The sequence below is a fragment of the Pinus tabuliformis genome, chromosome Q (assembly GCF_031772625.1).
Source record: "Pinus tabuliformis cultivar Carrire ecotype Pingquan chromosome Q, CPIR1, whole genome shotgun sequence".
Lineage (NCBI taxonomy): Eukaryota > Viridiplantae > Streptophyta > Pinopsida > Pinales > Pinaceae > Pinus > Pinus tabuliformis.
Genome location: NC_142296.1, coordinates 202,068,792 through 202,082,923, shown reverse-complemented (window position 1 = coordinate 202,082,923; position 14,132 = coordinate 202,068,792). Strand labels below are relative to the sequence as shown.

Sequence of the window (14,132 nt, the reverse complement as noted above, 5' to 3'; positions counted from 1 at the left end):
TTTATGTAGCACTGCCACCTTTGTGATGCAGTGTAATTTTTTTATATTGTGTTTGCTGCCTCCTTATTGGATTTTCTGGGGTCGTCTTCGCTGTTTTGGGAGACTGACATGCAAGAATTACTGGCTGGTGTGAGTTGCTGCGTTGCTTGGAGGTGCTGTGTGAATCCTGTTCAAGATTAAATGGCGTTTGTGTGTGGTAAGCTTGTTTAGAAGCATGTTTGTTTGATGGTTGATGAATGAATGGTGGTGTTATATGCAATTTTTTTTCTTGAGAAGTGAAACTGGGCTTTTTTTCCTGTGTTAATTAAAAAATGGGGGTTCATTACCACGCAGGGTGACTGTGCTAAGTTTTTTTGAAAAAAAAATCCGTCAAGGCACCACATTGCCTCCTCCCCAAGACTTATTTAACACATATAACACTGGTGTAGAGGCTCCTGTGTACAATACATCGTTATATTTAGGCCGATAGGCCTTCCTATGCATCAACAATCGTCAACACTTTTACCTTGCTCTGTTGGATCACGTGAGACACTTTCAATCGTTGATTTGAAGTGTGACTGCTTTTTCCAAATATCGGTTGAGTTGCCTTATTGCTTTTCCCCATTCTTTTATGTCACTCTTGAAGATATTTTTACTGCTTTTTCCCTACTAGTTGTTGTTGCTGTTCTTCTTCCCTGGATTTTGGCAAGCACTCTTCTTTTGTGCAGAGAAGGGCTGGTTGATGAAGCTCTTCGCATTCTGCACTCGATGGACTTCAATAGAGAAATCCCTGTGGATACCCAAATCTACCATATACTCCTGGATTGCTGCACTGTCTAGAAATTATTGAAAGAAGGCAAGCAGGATGAGAATCACAGGGGCTCATCAGAATCCCTACTTGGCTGCCAAGCTTGTTTATCTTTATTCTGCCTGTGGAAGCATTGTCGATGCGCGGGCGGCATTCGATGAAGCCTCTGAGCGGACTATGTTTATGTGGAATGCTTTGCTCAGAGCTTATGTTAAGAATGGGTTCTGTGAAACCAAGGCTATGGAGATTTATAATCAGATGAAGTTATCTGGCACGGAGCTCGATAATTTTACATTCTCAATCATGCTGAAGGCATGCAGAAGCTTAATGGACCTGCAACAGGGGATGGAGATTCATGGGCAGGTTATCAAGACCGGTTATGAGCTTGATGTCTTTGTGGGAGGTGCGCTTGTGGATATGTATTGCAGGTGTCGTTCTGTGGAGGATGCAAACCAAGTGTTTGAGGAAATGCGCCATCGAGATGTGGTCACATGGACAACTATGATTGTTGGACTTGTGCATAATGGGTTTCATGGCGAAGCATTGGAATGTTTCCGGCAGATACATGTGGAGGAACACAAGAATGTTTCACTAAGAATCAGTGCTTCGATTTGGGCCCCGGGGATTATCTCTATACTCCTGCGCCTGATGTGCACAGGGTGCAGTATTTCACGGATACTGAGTTTTTCATCAGATGGGATGGGCATTGGGATATATTTCTAGACGAGGATTTGCCCACAGCAGCCGATCACATTAAGGCGAATGCAGAGGAATCCAAATAGGTGTTTTTGCGTGTGCGTAGAAGCTCATATGCAGGTGCAAGCAATAAGTTAATTTCGTGGTACTATGCTGTTTAAAGTTTCTGTAGTTTATTGTCTAGGGATGGATTCTGTATGCTATTTCCTGAAATTATGTTCAGGTCTTTTATATATATAATAATTAAACTATATATTCAAAGTTTGCCTAATACCCTTTGTGATGTAAATAAATTTCAATGAACATCAAACTATTCTCATAATTTGCATGGATTCTCGCAACATATCGTCGGCAGGTTTTTTTCCCTTCAATTTTGTGATTCCTTCCTTCTGGTCGAGGAAGGTTCCGGACCTTCACATCTTACCTGAGCTCAGGTAAGGTCCTGGTTGTGAGCTCTGCTCAGTCAAAGAGAGGGCCTTACTCGCCTGAATAAAGGTAGCTCACTCAGAATTTTCAAGACCTTAATTGACCTTGAGTTATTTTATTTTTGCACAAGAGAAGCAAGGTGTCGGGTGGGCGTGGGGGCTGAGTTGTGCAAAATTTCACGCCCTGTTGAAGGTAGTGTATGAAGGTGTGAAGAGAAACATGATGGGCATGGGAATTGCACTCCCTCAAGATGGTGGGGTTTGGTGAATTGCACTCCTTCAAGATGTAGTATCATTCTATATATGTATATTATTCTTTATAAAATATAATAATAATATCATGGTTTCTAATGGAATTAACTTTTTAATAGCAATATATCAACATGTTTTCTAATATTATGTTTTGACTTTCTAAATGCAATATACAATTATGGTTTTCAATGAAATATATTGGTAGGGGATAGTCATGGTGGTTATTGCCTTGGTCACTAGCAAGCTTCGTATATGCTTGGCCATCTATAGAGGTTTCTTGATTTTGGGTAATTAACTTACTCTAAAATGAAATAAGACATTCAATGTGTTCCTTGTAATATAGATATAAACAAAACATTTAAATAAAAGTAATTGCACAATGATCTAGTCCAAGAAAACAAGGTTTTCCACAAACCAATTAACTCTTCTAGAAAAATTCTACAATTCCAATTTAATAATCCTATCGGCCTCTCTTTGTACCTTTTGGGACAATTGCTAGTTAATACATACTCCTTGATTTTTGTTTTACTGTGGTTGCGTTGCACCCACAATCATACGTATTGCAGGCCTCCTCCCAAATAACGCTTGCCAACCACCATACGCCATCTCTCCCTACTGCACATCAAAACCACACATTCTCCAATACTTCTTTGGTATAATGTGATTCCTAGTTTCTCATATCCCCCACACTGTTTTTTTCCATACAATGGTGGTTGGTTTACGTTTAATTCCACCAATTGCCTCCTCCCACCGTCATACCTCCATTGTTTGAAGCCCGGTCCATACGTTGATTGTTGAATGGTTTTTAACACCACTGCATACCACACTTAGGTTTTTATTACCACTACATACCACCATGGGATATCACTGTGGTGCCACTGCATACCACTTCGCTATACCATATATAACACATACCTTCCATCCAAAATCATTGTTTTTATAACCGCTCCAAAATAATATTACGCTGTCATATATCATATACGATTTCTCCTCCTACATTGACCCGCCAAACACGTGGTTGGTCGCTGTCCATATATCATATATCCCCGCCAGTTAATACCTCCCCCCACATACTCCCTCTCCTAAATATACCCTCCCCTAAATATACATTTGTTTTAATATATCAGAGTGCATTTTTTACACATATTACCACAAGAAGTGCAATTTCTTACAGTATATTGGCAACAGAGTACATTTTTTTACACAATGCACATTTAAAATGCATTTATTAATGTCTATTATTGGATTATTTCTCTCAGAAAAAGAGAACTATCTTGAATGGTCAAGGAGGATAAAACACACTCTCATTTTCAATGAGTTGTGGAAAGGAGTTTGTGTAGGAGAAAGAGATAATGAACCTGCAAAGCCCACCTTAGATAAAGAGATTTCCATTTGGGAAAACAAGAACAACAAAACCTATGACTTGATTGCAACATATGTAAATGAAGAGGTGAGTCACCATATTTCACCATTTTCAAATGCTTTTGAAGCCTTACAGAAGTTGAAGGAACTCTATGACTCATATTTTGAACTTGAAGTTGCCCAATTGGTGATTAAATTGTCCAGTCTTGAACTGAAAACTGATGACCCTCTTGCTTTAGCTTCAGAAGTAAGATCTCTTATGCATGATATCAAAATCACTGGTGTTCAAATAAACACTCCTCTCATAGCTTATGTCAAGGCACTATATCCCACTTATTCAAATTATCTTGAGACATTGCAAGCAAGTGGTTTGACTCCCTTGAGAAGAAGTTTCCTGAGAGAGAGAAGGATTTTGGGAAGAGACAAATCCTTAGTTTTTTGAAGAAGCTGTGTCTTGCACATAACGAGGAGAATCACGCACAAGATTCTTCAAGAGAAAGAGGTGGCCGGAGAGGAAGAGGAAGAAGGAATTTTAGAGGCAGGGGGGGCAGACAATTCCAAGAAGAAAAGTCTGATCTTCATTGCATACGTTGCAATAGAGATGGACATGATGCATCCACATGTAAGTTGCCTCGAGACATAATTGAGCAGGAAAGAAATGAAGCGAAAGGTAAAACCAATGATAAAGGGAAATGTAAAGCACCTAAAGTCACTCACTATGGTGTGGCACATTGTAATATTGGAGTAACTGAAAACTTATTTAATGCTTCACTTGCTTCTTGGAAAAACGATTCGTTGCTTGATTAGGAGCAACTTGCCACATGACTTTTAGAAGAATTTACTGACAATGTTGATGGAGCAATATACTTTGTAGACAAGTCAAAACTCAAGCCATCAGGGCTTGGAACAATCAAGCTAAAACTCCTTGGTCTTCCAGACTTCTTCTGCATGATGTCCTATATCTCCCAGAGTTGAGGAAAAACTTGATGTCTTTGGTCCATATTCGCCAACAAGGACACTCCATTCATATGTTTGATGGCTAAATTGAGGTTAGAAAAGCATCAGATCACCCACTTGTCATGGCGAGGATAAAAGAAGAAAGACTTCTAAAGCTGCAAGGTACCTCTACTCGTGCAAAAAACTTTTCATACAATTCTCATTATGATGAAGGTACATTTCCATCAAGTCTTTTATGGCATGCTAGATTTGGCATTAGAGGAATTTTGAGGTCTAAAATGGGCCTCTTAAGAAAAATGTACAACAAAATTAAACTTTATAAGAACCAATAGGATTCAAGATGATGACGTAAACCATGGGGGATGATTCACCATTTTTGGAGTAAAAAAATAAAAAGATAAAAAAATAAAATAATAAAACTAATTTTTTCAACTTGTATTTTCAACTTATCTCCCTAAGGTTTTACTCAAATTTCGAGCATGAGTACTCGTTGGATGAAAAATTTAATTCCTCATCCAAGGAATACCCATGTTGCATACTTTTGATGGACCTTGCTATATAAAAAATGAGAAATACACAAAAAACGTGATTGCAATAACGTTTTTGATATATTTTTCATTTTTTGTGTAGCAGGGTCCATCGAAAGTATGCAACATGAGTACTCCTTGGATGATGAATCAAATTCCGCATCCAACGAGTGTTGCCGCTTGAAATTTGAGTAAACCCATAAGGAAATAAGTTGAAAATACGAGCTGAAAAAACAATTTTTTCTTTTTTCCCTCTAAAAGTTGATGATGTAATCTAATCTTATTTTATTATTTTCACAATTATTTTATAATTTCCTTAGGAGTCCCATTTTAGACCTCAAAATTCCCCTAATGACATTTGAATTATGGCAACTTTCATATGTTGAAGAAAAGTAGTGTTACTGGTTTGCCTACAATTCCTAGGAAACTTAACCAATGTGATGTTTGTATCTTAGGAAAACACAACAACCGATATTTTCATGATTCACATTCCATAGCACATAGAAAACTTGAACTTATTCCTTCATACTTATGTGGTACAATGCTCGTTCCTTCTACAAATGGAAATAAATATATGATGACATTTATTGACGACTACACTAGAATGCGCTCGTTTATTTATTGAAGAACAAATCTGATGTTTTTTAAACATTCAAGAAATTTCATGCATGGATTGAAAATGATGCACAATCTCATATTGGATCTATTCACACTAATAAATTTGGAAATAAATACACATCAAATGAATTTGAAAGCTATCTTCGCCAACATGGGATCAAACATTAAACAACTGTGCCTTATAATCCCCACCAGAATGGAGTAGCTGAAAGAATGGACATGACAATCTTAAATATGGCACGTTCCATGATTTTTTGAAGAATGTAAAATTGATGTTTGGGCTGATGCAGTTCTATGTGCTGTGTATATAAAGAATAGGTGTCCATCTAATGATATTAGAGACAATACTCATGAAATGTGGTGTGGCACATTCCTTTGGTAAAATATCTCAAGGTCTTTGGTTCCCTCTGTTATGCCTTGATACCTAAGGAACAAAGAAACAAACTTGGTGCAAGGAGTCACAAGTGTATCTTCTTGGAGTATTCAAATACCTCTAAAGCATATCGTCTCTATGATGAAGTTAATAAGAAGTTTGTAGTGTATAGAGATGTCATCTTTCTTGAATCTTCCAAGGATGACAATGTTGTTGAGTGGCAACTTGATCGCTTGAATAGATTCAAACATGCCAAGCATTTTCAAGAATTTAATAATGAGATTCCACATCTTGAAGGGGAATCACTATATTGGATCAATCTATGGAATCTTCTTCTGGAAAACTCTCTCCCCCACATGAAGCGGGCTACCACTGATGACACTTTGTGATGTGATTGACAGAATTGGGAGACTTAATCATGATTTAGTCCCAACTCAGTCAACTGAGAAACCTAGGCCATCTCAGAAAGGTCCTCCAAAATGGCTGACAAAGGCACTTGAAACTGTTCATCCTGACGAGGTTGGAAAGACATGAACAAGAAATTCAACCAGGCAAAATGGAGGTGATGTAGACGACTCTGATTCACCTATTGATATGGATGTTTCTTATGGCTGTGAACTGAATTTGTCTTCAGATATTGAACCAACTTCCTTCAAAGAAAGTCGTTTCTCATGATGAATGAAAATAAGCGATGGAAAAGGAGTATGATGCCTTGATAAAGAATGACACTTAGAAGATGGTTGATCGTCCATTGGGAACCAAACCAATAGGATGCAAGTGGGTCTACAAGAACAAGTATAACGCTGATGGCTCACTTAATAAGCACAAAACTAGGCTAATGGCAAAAGGTTTTGCACATAAGGAAGAGGTCGACTATGAGGAGACATTTTCCCCCATGACAAAATGGGCTACCATTTGGACACTCTTTGCCTTGGAAACTCAGAACTGTTGGAAAGTCCATCAAATGGATGTAAAAACTGATTTCTTGAATGGAGATATGAAAGATAATGTTTTTATGTCTTAGCTAGAAGGATTTGTTGTGAAGTGTTACACAGTAATTTGTCACTGTCTTCCTGTCAGTCTTCCTACTGTGTCATGAGTTTAAAATTTATCATGCTCATGCTCTCTCGCGGATTTAATTTTAACAGTCGCGCTGTCATCGCGCTCACCCTTTTGCAACATCCTGTGCATCGCGTAATTACGCCTAACAGTCGCGACGATCCTAGAAATCGGATCATTGCGGAAAAGACGTGTACAGTCGAGATGTCAGCGCCACTTGGTAGTTTTTTACCCGCGATGATCTTGGGTTGCTAGCTTAATTCTCGCGACGACTCCTGAAATCGCATCATCGCGGAAAATAGGTGTTTTTCCGCGACCAGCGCGGGTTGTTTGTGTAAAAATTGCGCTGAAATCTCGGGCTGTCTGTGTAAACTTTGTGATCATCTCGGGTTCTCAGTGTGTAACTTGCACTGATTCCTAAAAAGTTGTTTTTATAATTTTATCTCTTGAATTCATCAATCTTTCTTATCCCCTATTGTTTCTTGTCCCTCATTAGCTTGTTTTGATTACTTTTGGTTAGGGGCACTCTCTCTTTGATTTCATTCGAGTGATTCTTGTGTTTTTTAGATCATGTGACCTAGCCCTTTAGAAGTTTCATCGAGAAACCATTTGCTTGGGTTACTTGACTATTCAAGGTTCATCCACAACCCTCTTATTGATTTGCTTGAGGCTTTTTCACTGCTTGTTGCTGGTTGATTTTTAGTGTCGATTATTGAACCAATTTTTTATGTTGATTCGATTTCTTCACTACCAAGCATAGATCACAATTGTTTGGATCGATCAGTTCACACTTGCTTGTTTGTCTTCTTGAATTCACGAAAAAAAAATTGCATTCATTTAGCATACGAAAGTGAAAGTGCATTTGCATTACGAATTTTCATGTTTGAGAAATTGAAAAGCAAAATTTAAATCTTTCATTAGTAGTATCGATGCATCGTGAGATTAGTGTATTGATGCATTGTGTTTCTTAGTGTTTGCATTCGCTTGTCTTGGTTTGGGAATGATATTTCTACCCTCCCATAGGTAGGTGTTCATCGAAGAAAAGGATACTTCATTCATTATAGCTTGCATTTAGGGAATTGCGAGAGATTACATACGGTAGGACCTGGAAATCGAAACCTAATCAAAGATCAACCATAAAATGAACTGAATGAACTTAAAAATGCATTGGAACATAACGCTCACTGTTTAGAGGTCTAGGCTAGAGACGTGCTCCGGCGTCGTTAAACCTAGTCACTGTTGTTTCACACTACGGTTGGGTGATTCCTCCTTTTGTGACTCGATAGTGGTCTAGCACGGACTTGAGCTCCCACGTACCGTCGCGTATATAGGGGAGACCCCACTAGGTTATCATCCTTTATCCACAGGAAGCCGTGTCTGCCGCCTTACAAGTCGTAACGCACCGAACACAGCATTCAGGAAGATTGACTGCCGTATGGGAAGTCCTTGGTTTTCATATGACTGCCAAGGTGTATATGTAGTTTTACGGATTTTTTGGTAAACCCTTTGCCTAGTCTCTCCAGAGTAGTCACTTTTGATCCTTTTCAAACTCCTTAAAAGAAAAGGCTCACTTGAGCAGTTTGTCACTTCGAGCTCACAAAACATTCGAAGGCGACTAGAGTCACCTTTTTGTCCTTTTATCGACTCTTAAAACATGAAAAGGTCAAGTTGTGTCCTTGCGTCTTAAAATTTATTTGGCCACGATTAACATTACCCGGTTAGATCTTGTTTGCGTTAGTTTGAGTAGGTTTCTTTCTCGTTTGTGATGGAAACCTTCCCCGAGTCTACCGGCCCAGGCATCCCCTCTGATGGGAATCCTGGTCATTTCCCTCCTTTTGGAAATGTTGGTGCTCCTTATATGGCAACGTTGTCCCTCCCAGGGTTAACTGTTGGGTTGCCGGTTTGGTTGTTCTCAACCTCTTTGGTCCCTGCCGTCTCACCTACTGATCCATCAGTCCCTCCACCTGAACAACATCATGTTGATTCTAATGTGGACCTCTCCCCTTCTACGCCTACTTCTACGTCCTCATCTTCTACTTCGCCTGGTGAAAGTCTCGATTCGAGTAACCCGGTGGCTAAGAAGAAGAAGAAGAAGACAAAGAAGAATAAGGCCCCCAAGGGAGAGGCTAGGAGTACAGCTCTTACTCCAAGTACACCTGAAGTCAGGCCACCTTCTGCTCCTCCGCGAAAGGTCAAATTTCCTTGTAGATTATGCAAGGGGGACCATCTTCTTCGTGATTGTCCTGGCATCCCCAGGGTCTTAGAAGTATGGTCTCGTGATCCGGCCCGCCCCTCATCGTCCACTGAGGCTCATGGCGATGTTCCCCTATCGCCTCACAAAGGTAAGGAGAAAGGGACGATTCGAATCCCCTGTAGACTTTGTGAAGGCAATCATCCCCTTCACCTTTGTCCACTCATGGATAAAGCCTCCGTTGTCTTGGAAAGTCTTACAGCTCCTTCACTCCAACTACCCGTTGGATATCGACGTCTCTCTGCAGCTGCAGATCGTCCCCCTGCTGACAAAGAGATTCCTTCAAATTCTTCTCTTGTCCAGGCCCCTCTTCCCGAACCTGGCTGCCCCCAGCCTGTTCCAGACCAACCATTGGTCGGAAAGAGTGTCGACTCGAGTCCGTCGCTCGCTCACTCTGTTTCGGAAGAGAATCACGCCCATGTTCTTCTCGTCTCTTCAGATTCTCCTGAGTCCCGAAATGACTCTCCTAACCCAGCTGCTCTCGAAGGTTCTCCTTCGGTTCCTTTAGCACATGGGGGCAATCATACGATTCCCCCACCAAGTAGTCTGGTCGCTTCCTTTGATTGGAATCGCCTGATCGTCGGTCGCCTTCCATCCCATATGCCTTTCCAGATCACAGTACATGCCTGTGCTAAGGCAGTACCTGGCACTGTTTTGGATGAAGGGGCGTCTGTCAGTCTTATGCCATACACTACTTGGCAAGCTTTAGGTTCCCTGCAGCTTGGGCCAGTCACTCAGAATCTGTTGGCCTTCGACGGAGGAGCCTGTCCATCTCTAGGAGTTCTCCCGAAGTTCCCTATTACTTTGGGAGGCAAAACCGTCTATATAGACGTCTTGGTTACCCAAGGTGTTTTAGACTTTAGTCTTCTCCTTGGTCGCGACTATGTTTATGCTATGGGGGCCCTTGTCTCTTCGATTTTTCGTGTGGTTTGCTTTCCACACGATGGAAGAATTGTGACTATCGATCAATTGTCATTCGTTAGTCCCCCGATGCCTCTTGCGCAGTTGTCGTCCCCTCCTAGTTTTTATCCACCAGTTGTATTTGCCCCACCACATATCAACTACGTGGCCACCTATCCCATGCCTGGATCCAGTGATGCCGCCATCGTGCATAGTGTCCTGGGGGCATTGGGCCCTGACTTCCAAGATGTTTCCCTTCCACGGGAGTGGCAATCTTGGAAGCCTCGACTTTCTATTCATTATGATGAAGTTCAGACGGAGCATAGTTCATTTTCCTATGTCAAGCTCCTTAAAAAATGAAACTGGGTCTAGTCGAGCATAGTTCCTGATCTTGTGTCAAGCTCGTTAAAAAATGAAACAAGGGTTATGAGGATAGTTCTTTTCCTATGTAAACCTCATTAAAAAATGAAACAACCCCTTTTCCCAATCGAGTCTTTGATTAAGATCTCGTAAAATCCAAGTCGAGTCTTTCCAAGATCTCGAAAGTGAACCTTCATTCCATCCACTGTGTTGAATGCAATGAAGCTTGGGGGGCATGTACCTCGTTTTGCGTCATTATGCTGGGGGCATGCGAACTCATAACAAGCATAGTTTTTCGTTTCAAGCTTGTGTAAACATGAAACCGAATCCAAGCAAAGTTCTCCATGGTTCAAGCTTGTGTAAAAATGAACCCATACCCAATTTACATCTCGTGATTGCCATTTTTATCCGCTGAATTATGCTAGATGAGCCTTGGTTGTTTCATTCCATTGCCACCATCTCTTTGGCTAATCATATGCTTTCACTTGGTTGTTTATCCTTTCCTGAGGAACCGCAGTTATGAGTGGTTTTGTTAGCCAGCCTCTTGACCATTACATGTTTTGAGCAGTTCCACCATTGCCGGAACCAGTTGCTACCTTTTATACCACTTGTTCCTCTAGGACGAGTCTCCTTTAAGTTCTTTTCTGACTCGTAAAAGATGAAAAGATTGCCGAGTATTTTCCCTTTTTGACTCGTTAAAGAGAATAAAAATGGAGGTTTGCTTTCAGCTCTTTTCCGACTGTTTAAAGACGAAAAGATAACCGAGTCTCCCTCTCAACTCGTTAAAAAAAGCAAGAGGCGGTCGCCTTTAAGCTCTTTTTTCGACTGTTTAAACTTAAAAAGATTGCTGGGTTTTTGTCGTTTCGAACTCGTTATTGGCTCTAAAACGACGTACTTCTGACCGCTTTTTTACTTTTTCGGGTCAAAGTCACTACTTACGAAAAGTACTCCTCGATCATACTGGTCGGGCGGTTCTTTCGAGCATTGTTTTATACTTTTTCGGGCTCGAGAGACACAACTTTACGAAAAAGGACCCCCCTGGAGTTTTCTTTTCTGCTGTCTTTTCAGACTCTCTAAACAAGAAAAGACGCCGAGTTCTTCCTTTGTCAGACTCGTTAAAACTCAGTGACATCGGATTCTGTCAAAATGATGCTTTCCATGCATATGCTATCCCCGTCAAGCTTGTCATCAAAAAATAATCGGGGTACTCGCCAGAAATGGTGGGGAAAATGGATTCATAATCATTGTCGTGACGGCAGTATGTCGCTCTTGAACATGGCACTTGACCGCATTCGTGTCTGGGTGGGAGTATCTCATCTTGTTTTACACTGGCCTCCGTGGGTTTGGGTTATCCTGTTTGACTTTTCATCTGCTCATTTCCTTGTCACCATGACCTCTTGATGTCAAATACTTCCAAGTCCACTATCGTGCCGCCGATATGTTCAAGAGAAGTTGACCTCTGCAAGATTACAACCCTCCTCTGATACCTCACACAAAATATCTTGTCCTTCTCTGTCTCGTGTCGATGATGTGGGAAACATTATGGCCCACCTTCGATCAAGGTCACTTCCTGTCGACTTCAGCTCATTATCCAGGAAGCTGACTTAGAGACTCCCTTTAGGTGCCTTAGAGCCTGCATGCCTCAATGGCAGGTTCTTCGTGTTCGACGCGAGGTTTTCATCATTGGCCTCTGATCGAATGATTCTGCAGGTGTTCGACGCCAGCTCATTGATTCGCACGCTGTGGATTGTACCTATAGTACCTTGAGGACCATTGTCATTATTGGTGGTCCCTCTCGCGTCTGTTAACAGTTTTCATCACTGACTGGTAATCAGACGATGTTCTTGCATGTTCGACTTCGACTCCCATATTCACATGCTTGGACTTGTACTTTGTTCAGGTCGAGATGGAGCGCAAGACCCTGGATTTTGTCTATTGCAATCCAGGTTGCAATTTTGTGGATTATTATGATCATTACATGACTCATTGATGGATGGCTGCGCCCATACCTGAGTCTTCATGGATGGATGCGACCATACCTTTATTATCATCATGGTCTCTTTAGCTGGGTGGCTGCGTCCATACCACAGACCTCCTTCGTATGTCTTTTGGATGGCTGTGCCCATGCCTGGACTACATGTAATCGATTATCAGAGATATCAGTTGTACATACGTGCAGGTTCTTCCTGGTGGTGCTCCAGTTCAGCCAGTTTCGTAAAGCATTTCACCCCTCCCACTCTCTCGGGCTTCATGCTTTAGGGGGCATCTGTTACACAGTAATTTGTCACTATCTTCCTGTAAGTCTTCCTACTGTGTCATGAGTTTAAAATTTATCATGCTCATGCTCTCTACTGTTGCCAAATGACCCACTTTGCCAAAGTTTTTGCTATCAGCGCGACTATTGTCAAGATAAACGCGCTGACGGGCGCTCCATAATAGACGGAATGCGCTGCTAGCGCGGAAGCACACGTGTTTCCCGCGCTGGTCGAATTTCATGTGCCAGCGCGTCTGTTATTCATACCTGATTGCGCTGACATGACCTTCTTTGTCATTCAGCTGCGATGTTAGCGCTCCAGTGCAGTTGTGGACCCGCGCTAATCCAGGTTGGGCGAGTTTGTTCTAACAGCCAGCCTTCCAGATGACTCCAGACCTGGTTGTTGGCCTTGTAAATGTCACCCTCCCTTCTCTGGCATGTCTGTTTCGTCATTTGAGCCACCTTCCTTGGAGATAAGCTCATCCTCCCACCATTTGTGGAGACTCCTTCTCCTATTTAAGCCTCTACCATTGCCATGAGCAGCTAGTTTTTGGATAGTTTGGAATTGATAGTGCTTGGAGTGTTGCTGCTAGTGTGTGAACTTGATAGGTAGTTGGTGTGACAAGTGTGGGATTGCTAGAGAGCTTAAGGAAGGTTGTGAAGTGTTTCTTTCTTGTGTAAACTTGTGTGAGAGAGAGTTTTTGTCTTGGGAGATCTACCTCCAAGGGTGAATGCTTAAGAGACTTGCTGGCTGGACCCTCTTGAGAAGGATTCGATGTCAGAACTTTGGTTGTACTCTTCTCTATTATTTCTTAATAATAGATGACTATCATTATGGTTCCACTCTCATTGTTTCATGTTTGATGTTGAGTTATATCTTTTCTGACTGATATATAATTGCATCTACTAGATTTTACGCTTGTTTTCGTGTTGTTCTTTGCATGTGCAGGTATCTAATCACGGAGATCGTGTGGATCGTGACCGGCCAAAGCAAAGGAACGAAGGTGACATCTCTTCGACGAACACTAGCGTTGGAATCCAAGTAGGTTCTCACCATCTACTCTTTATTTGCAATTAGGAACTTGCGTGATAGCATTGTGTGATTGTTGCTAGACCCGGTCTGGGCTAGTAGGGATCGTCTCTGTCCGCAGAGAGGATTTACCTCCACAACATGAAGGGTCAAGAACATAAAATATGCAAGCTTGTAAAATCCTTGTATGGCCTCAAGCAAGCACCGCGAGCCTGATACGGGAAGTTAACGAAGCATATTCTGAAACTCAACTTCAAACATTATGATCATGATGATACGAC

The 14,132-nt window shown here is 41.4% G+C and overlaps 1 protein-coding gene across 1 annotated transcript; it reads left to right on the top strand.

Moving 5' to 3' along the window:
- Positions 1-844: 844 nt before the first annotated feature.
- LOC149218895 (pentatricopeptide repeat-containing protein At2g33680-like) lies at positions 845-1,510 on the top strand. The gene has a single exon (XM_089386655.1). It carries the CDS (start codon positions 845-847, stop codon positions 1,508-1,510), a length of 666 nt encoding a protein of 221 aa, XP_089242781.1.
- Positions 1,511-14,132: the final 12,622 nt, after the last annotated feature.

Coding starts and splice junctions, on each gene's coding strand:
- LOC149218895 (XM_089386655.1), top strand. CDS start 845: ATGAGAATCACAGGGGCTCATCAGAATCCCTACTTGGCTGCCAAGCTT.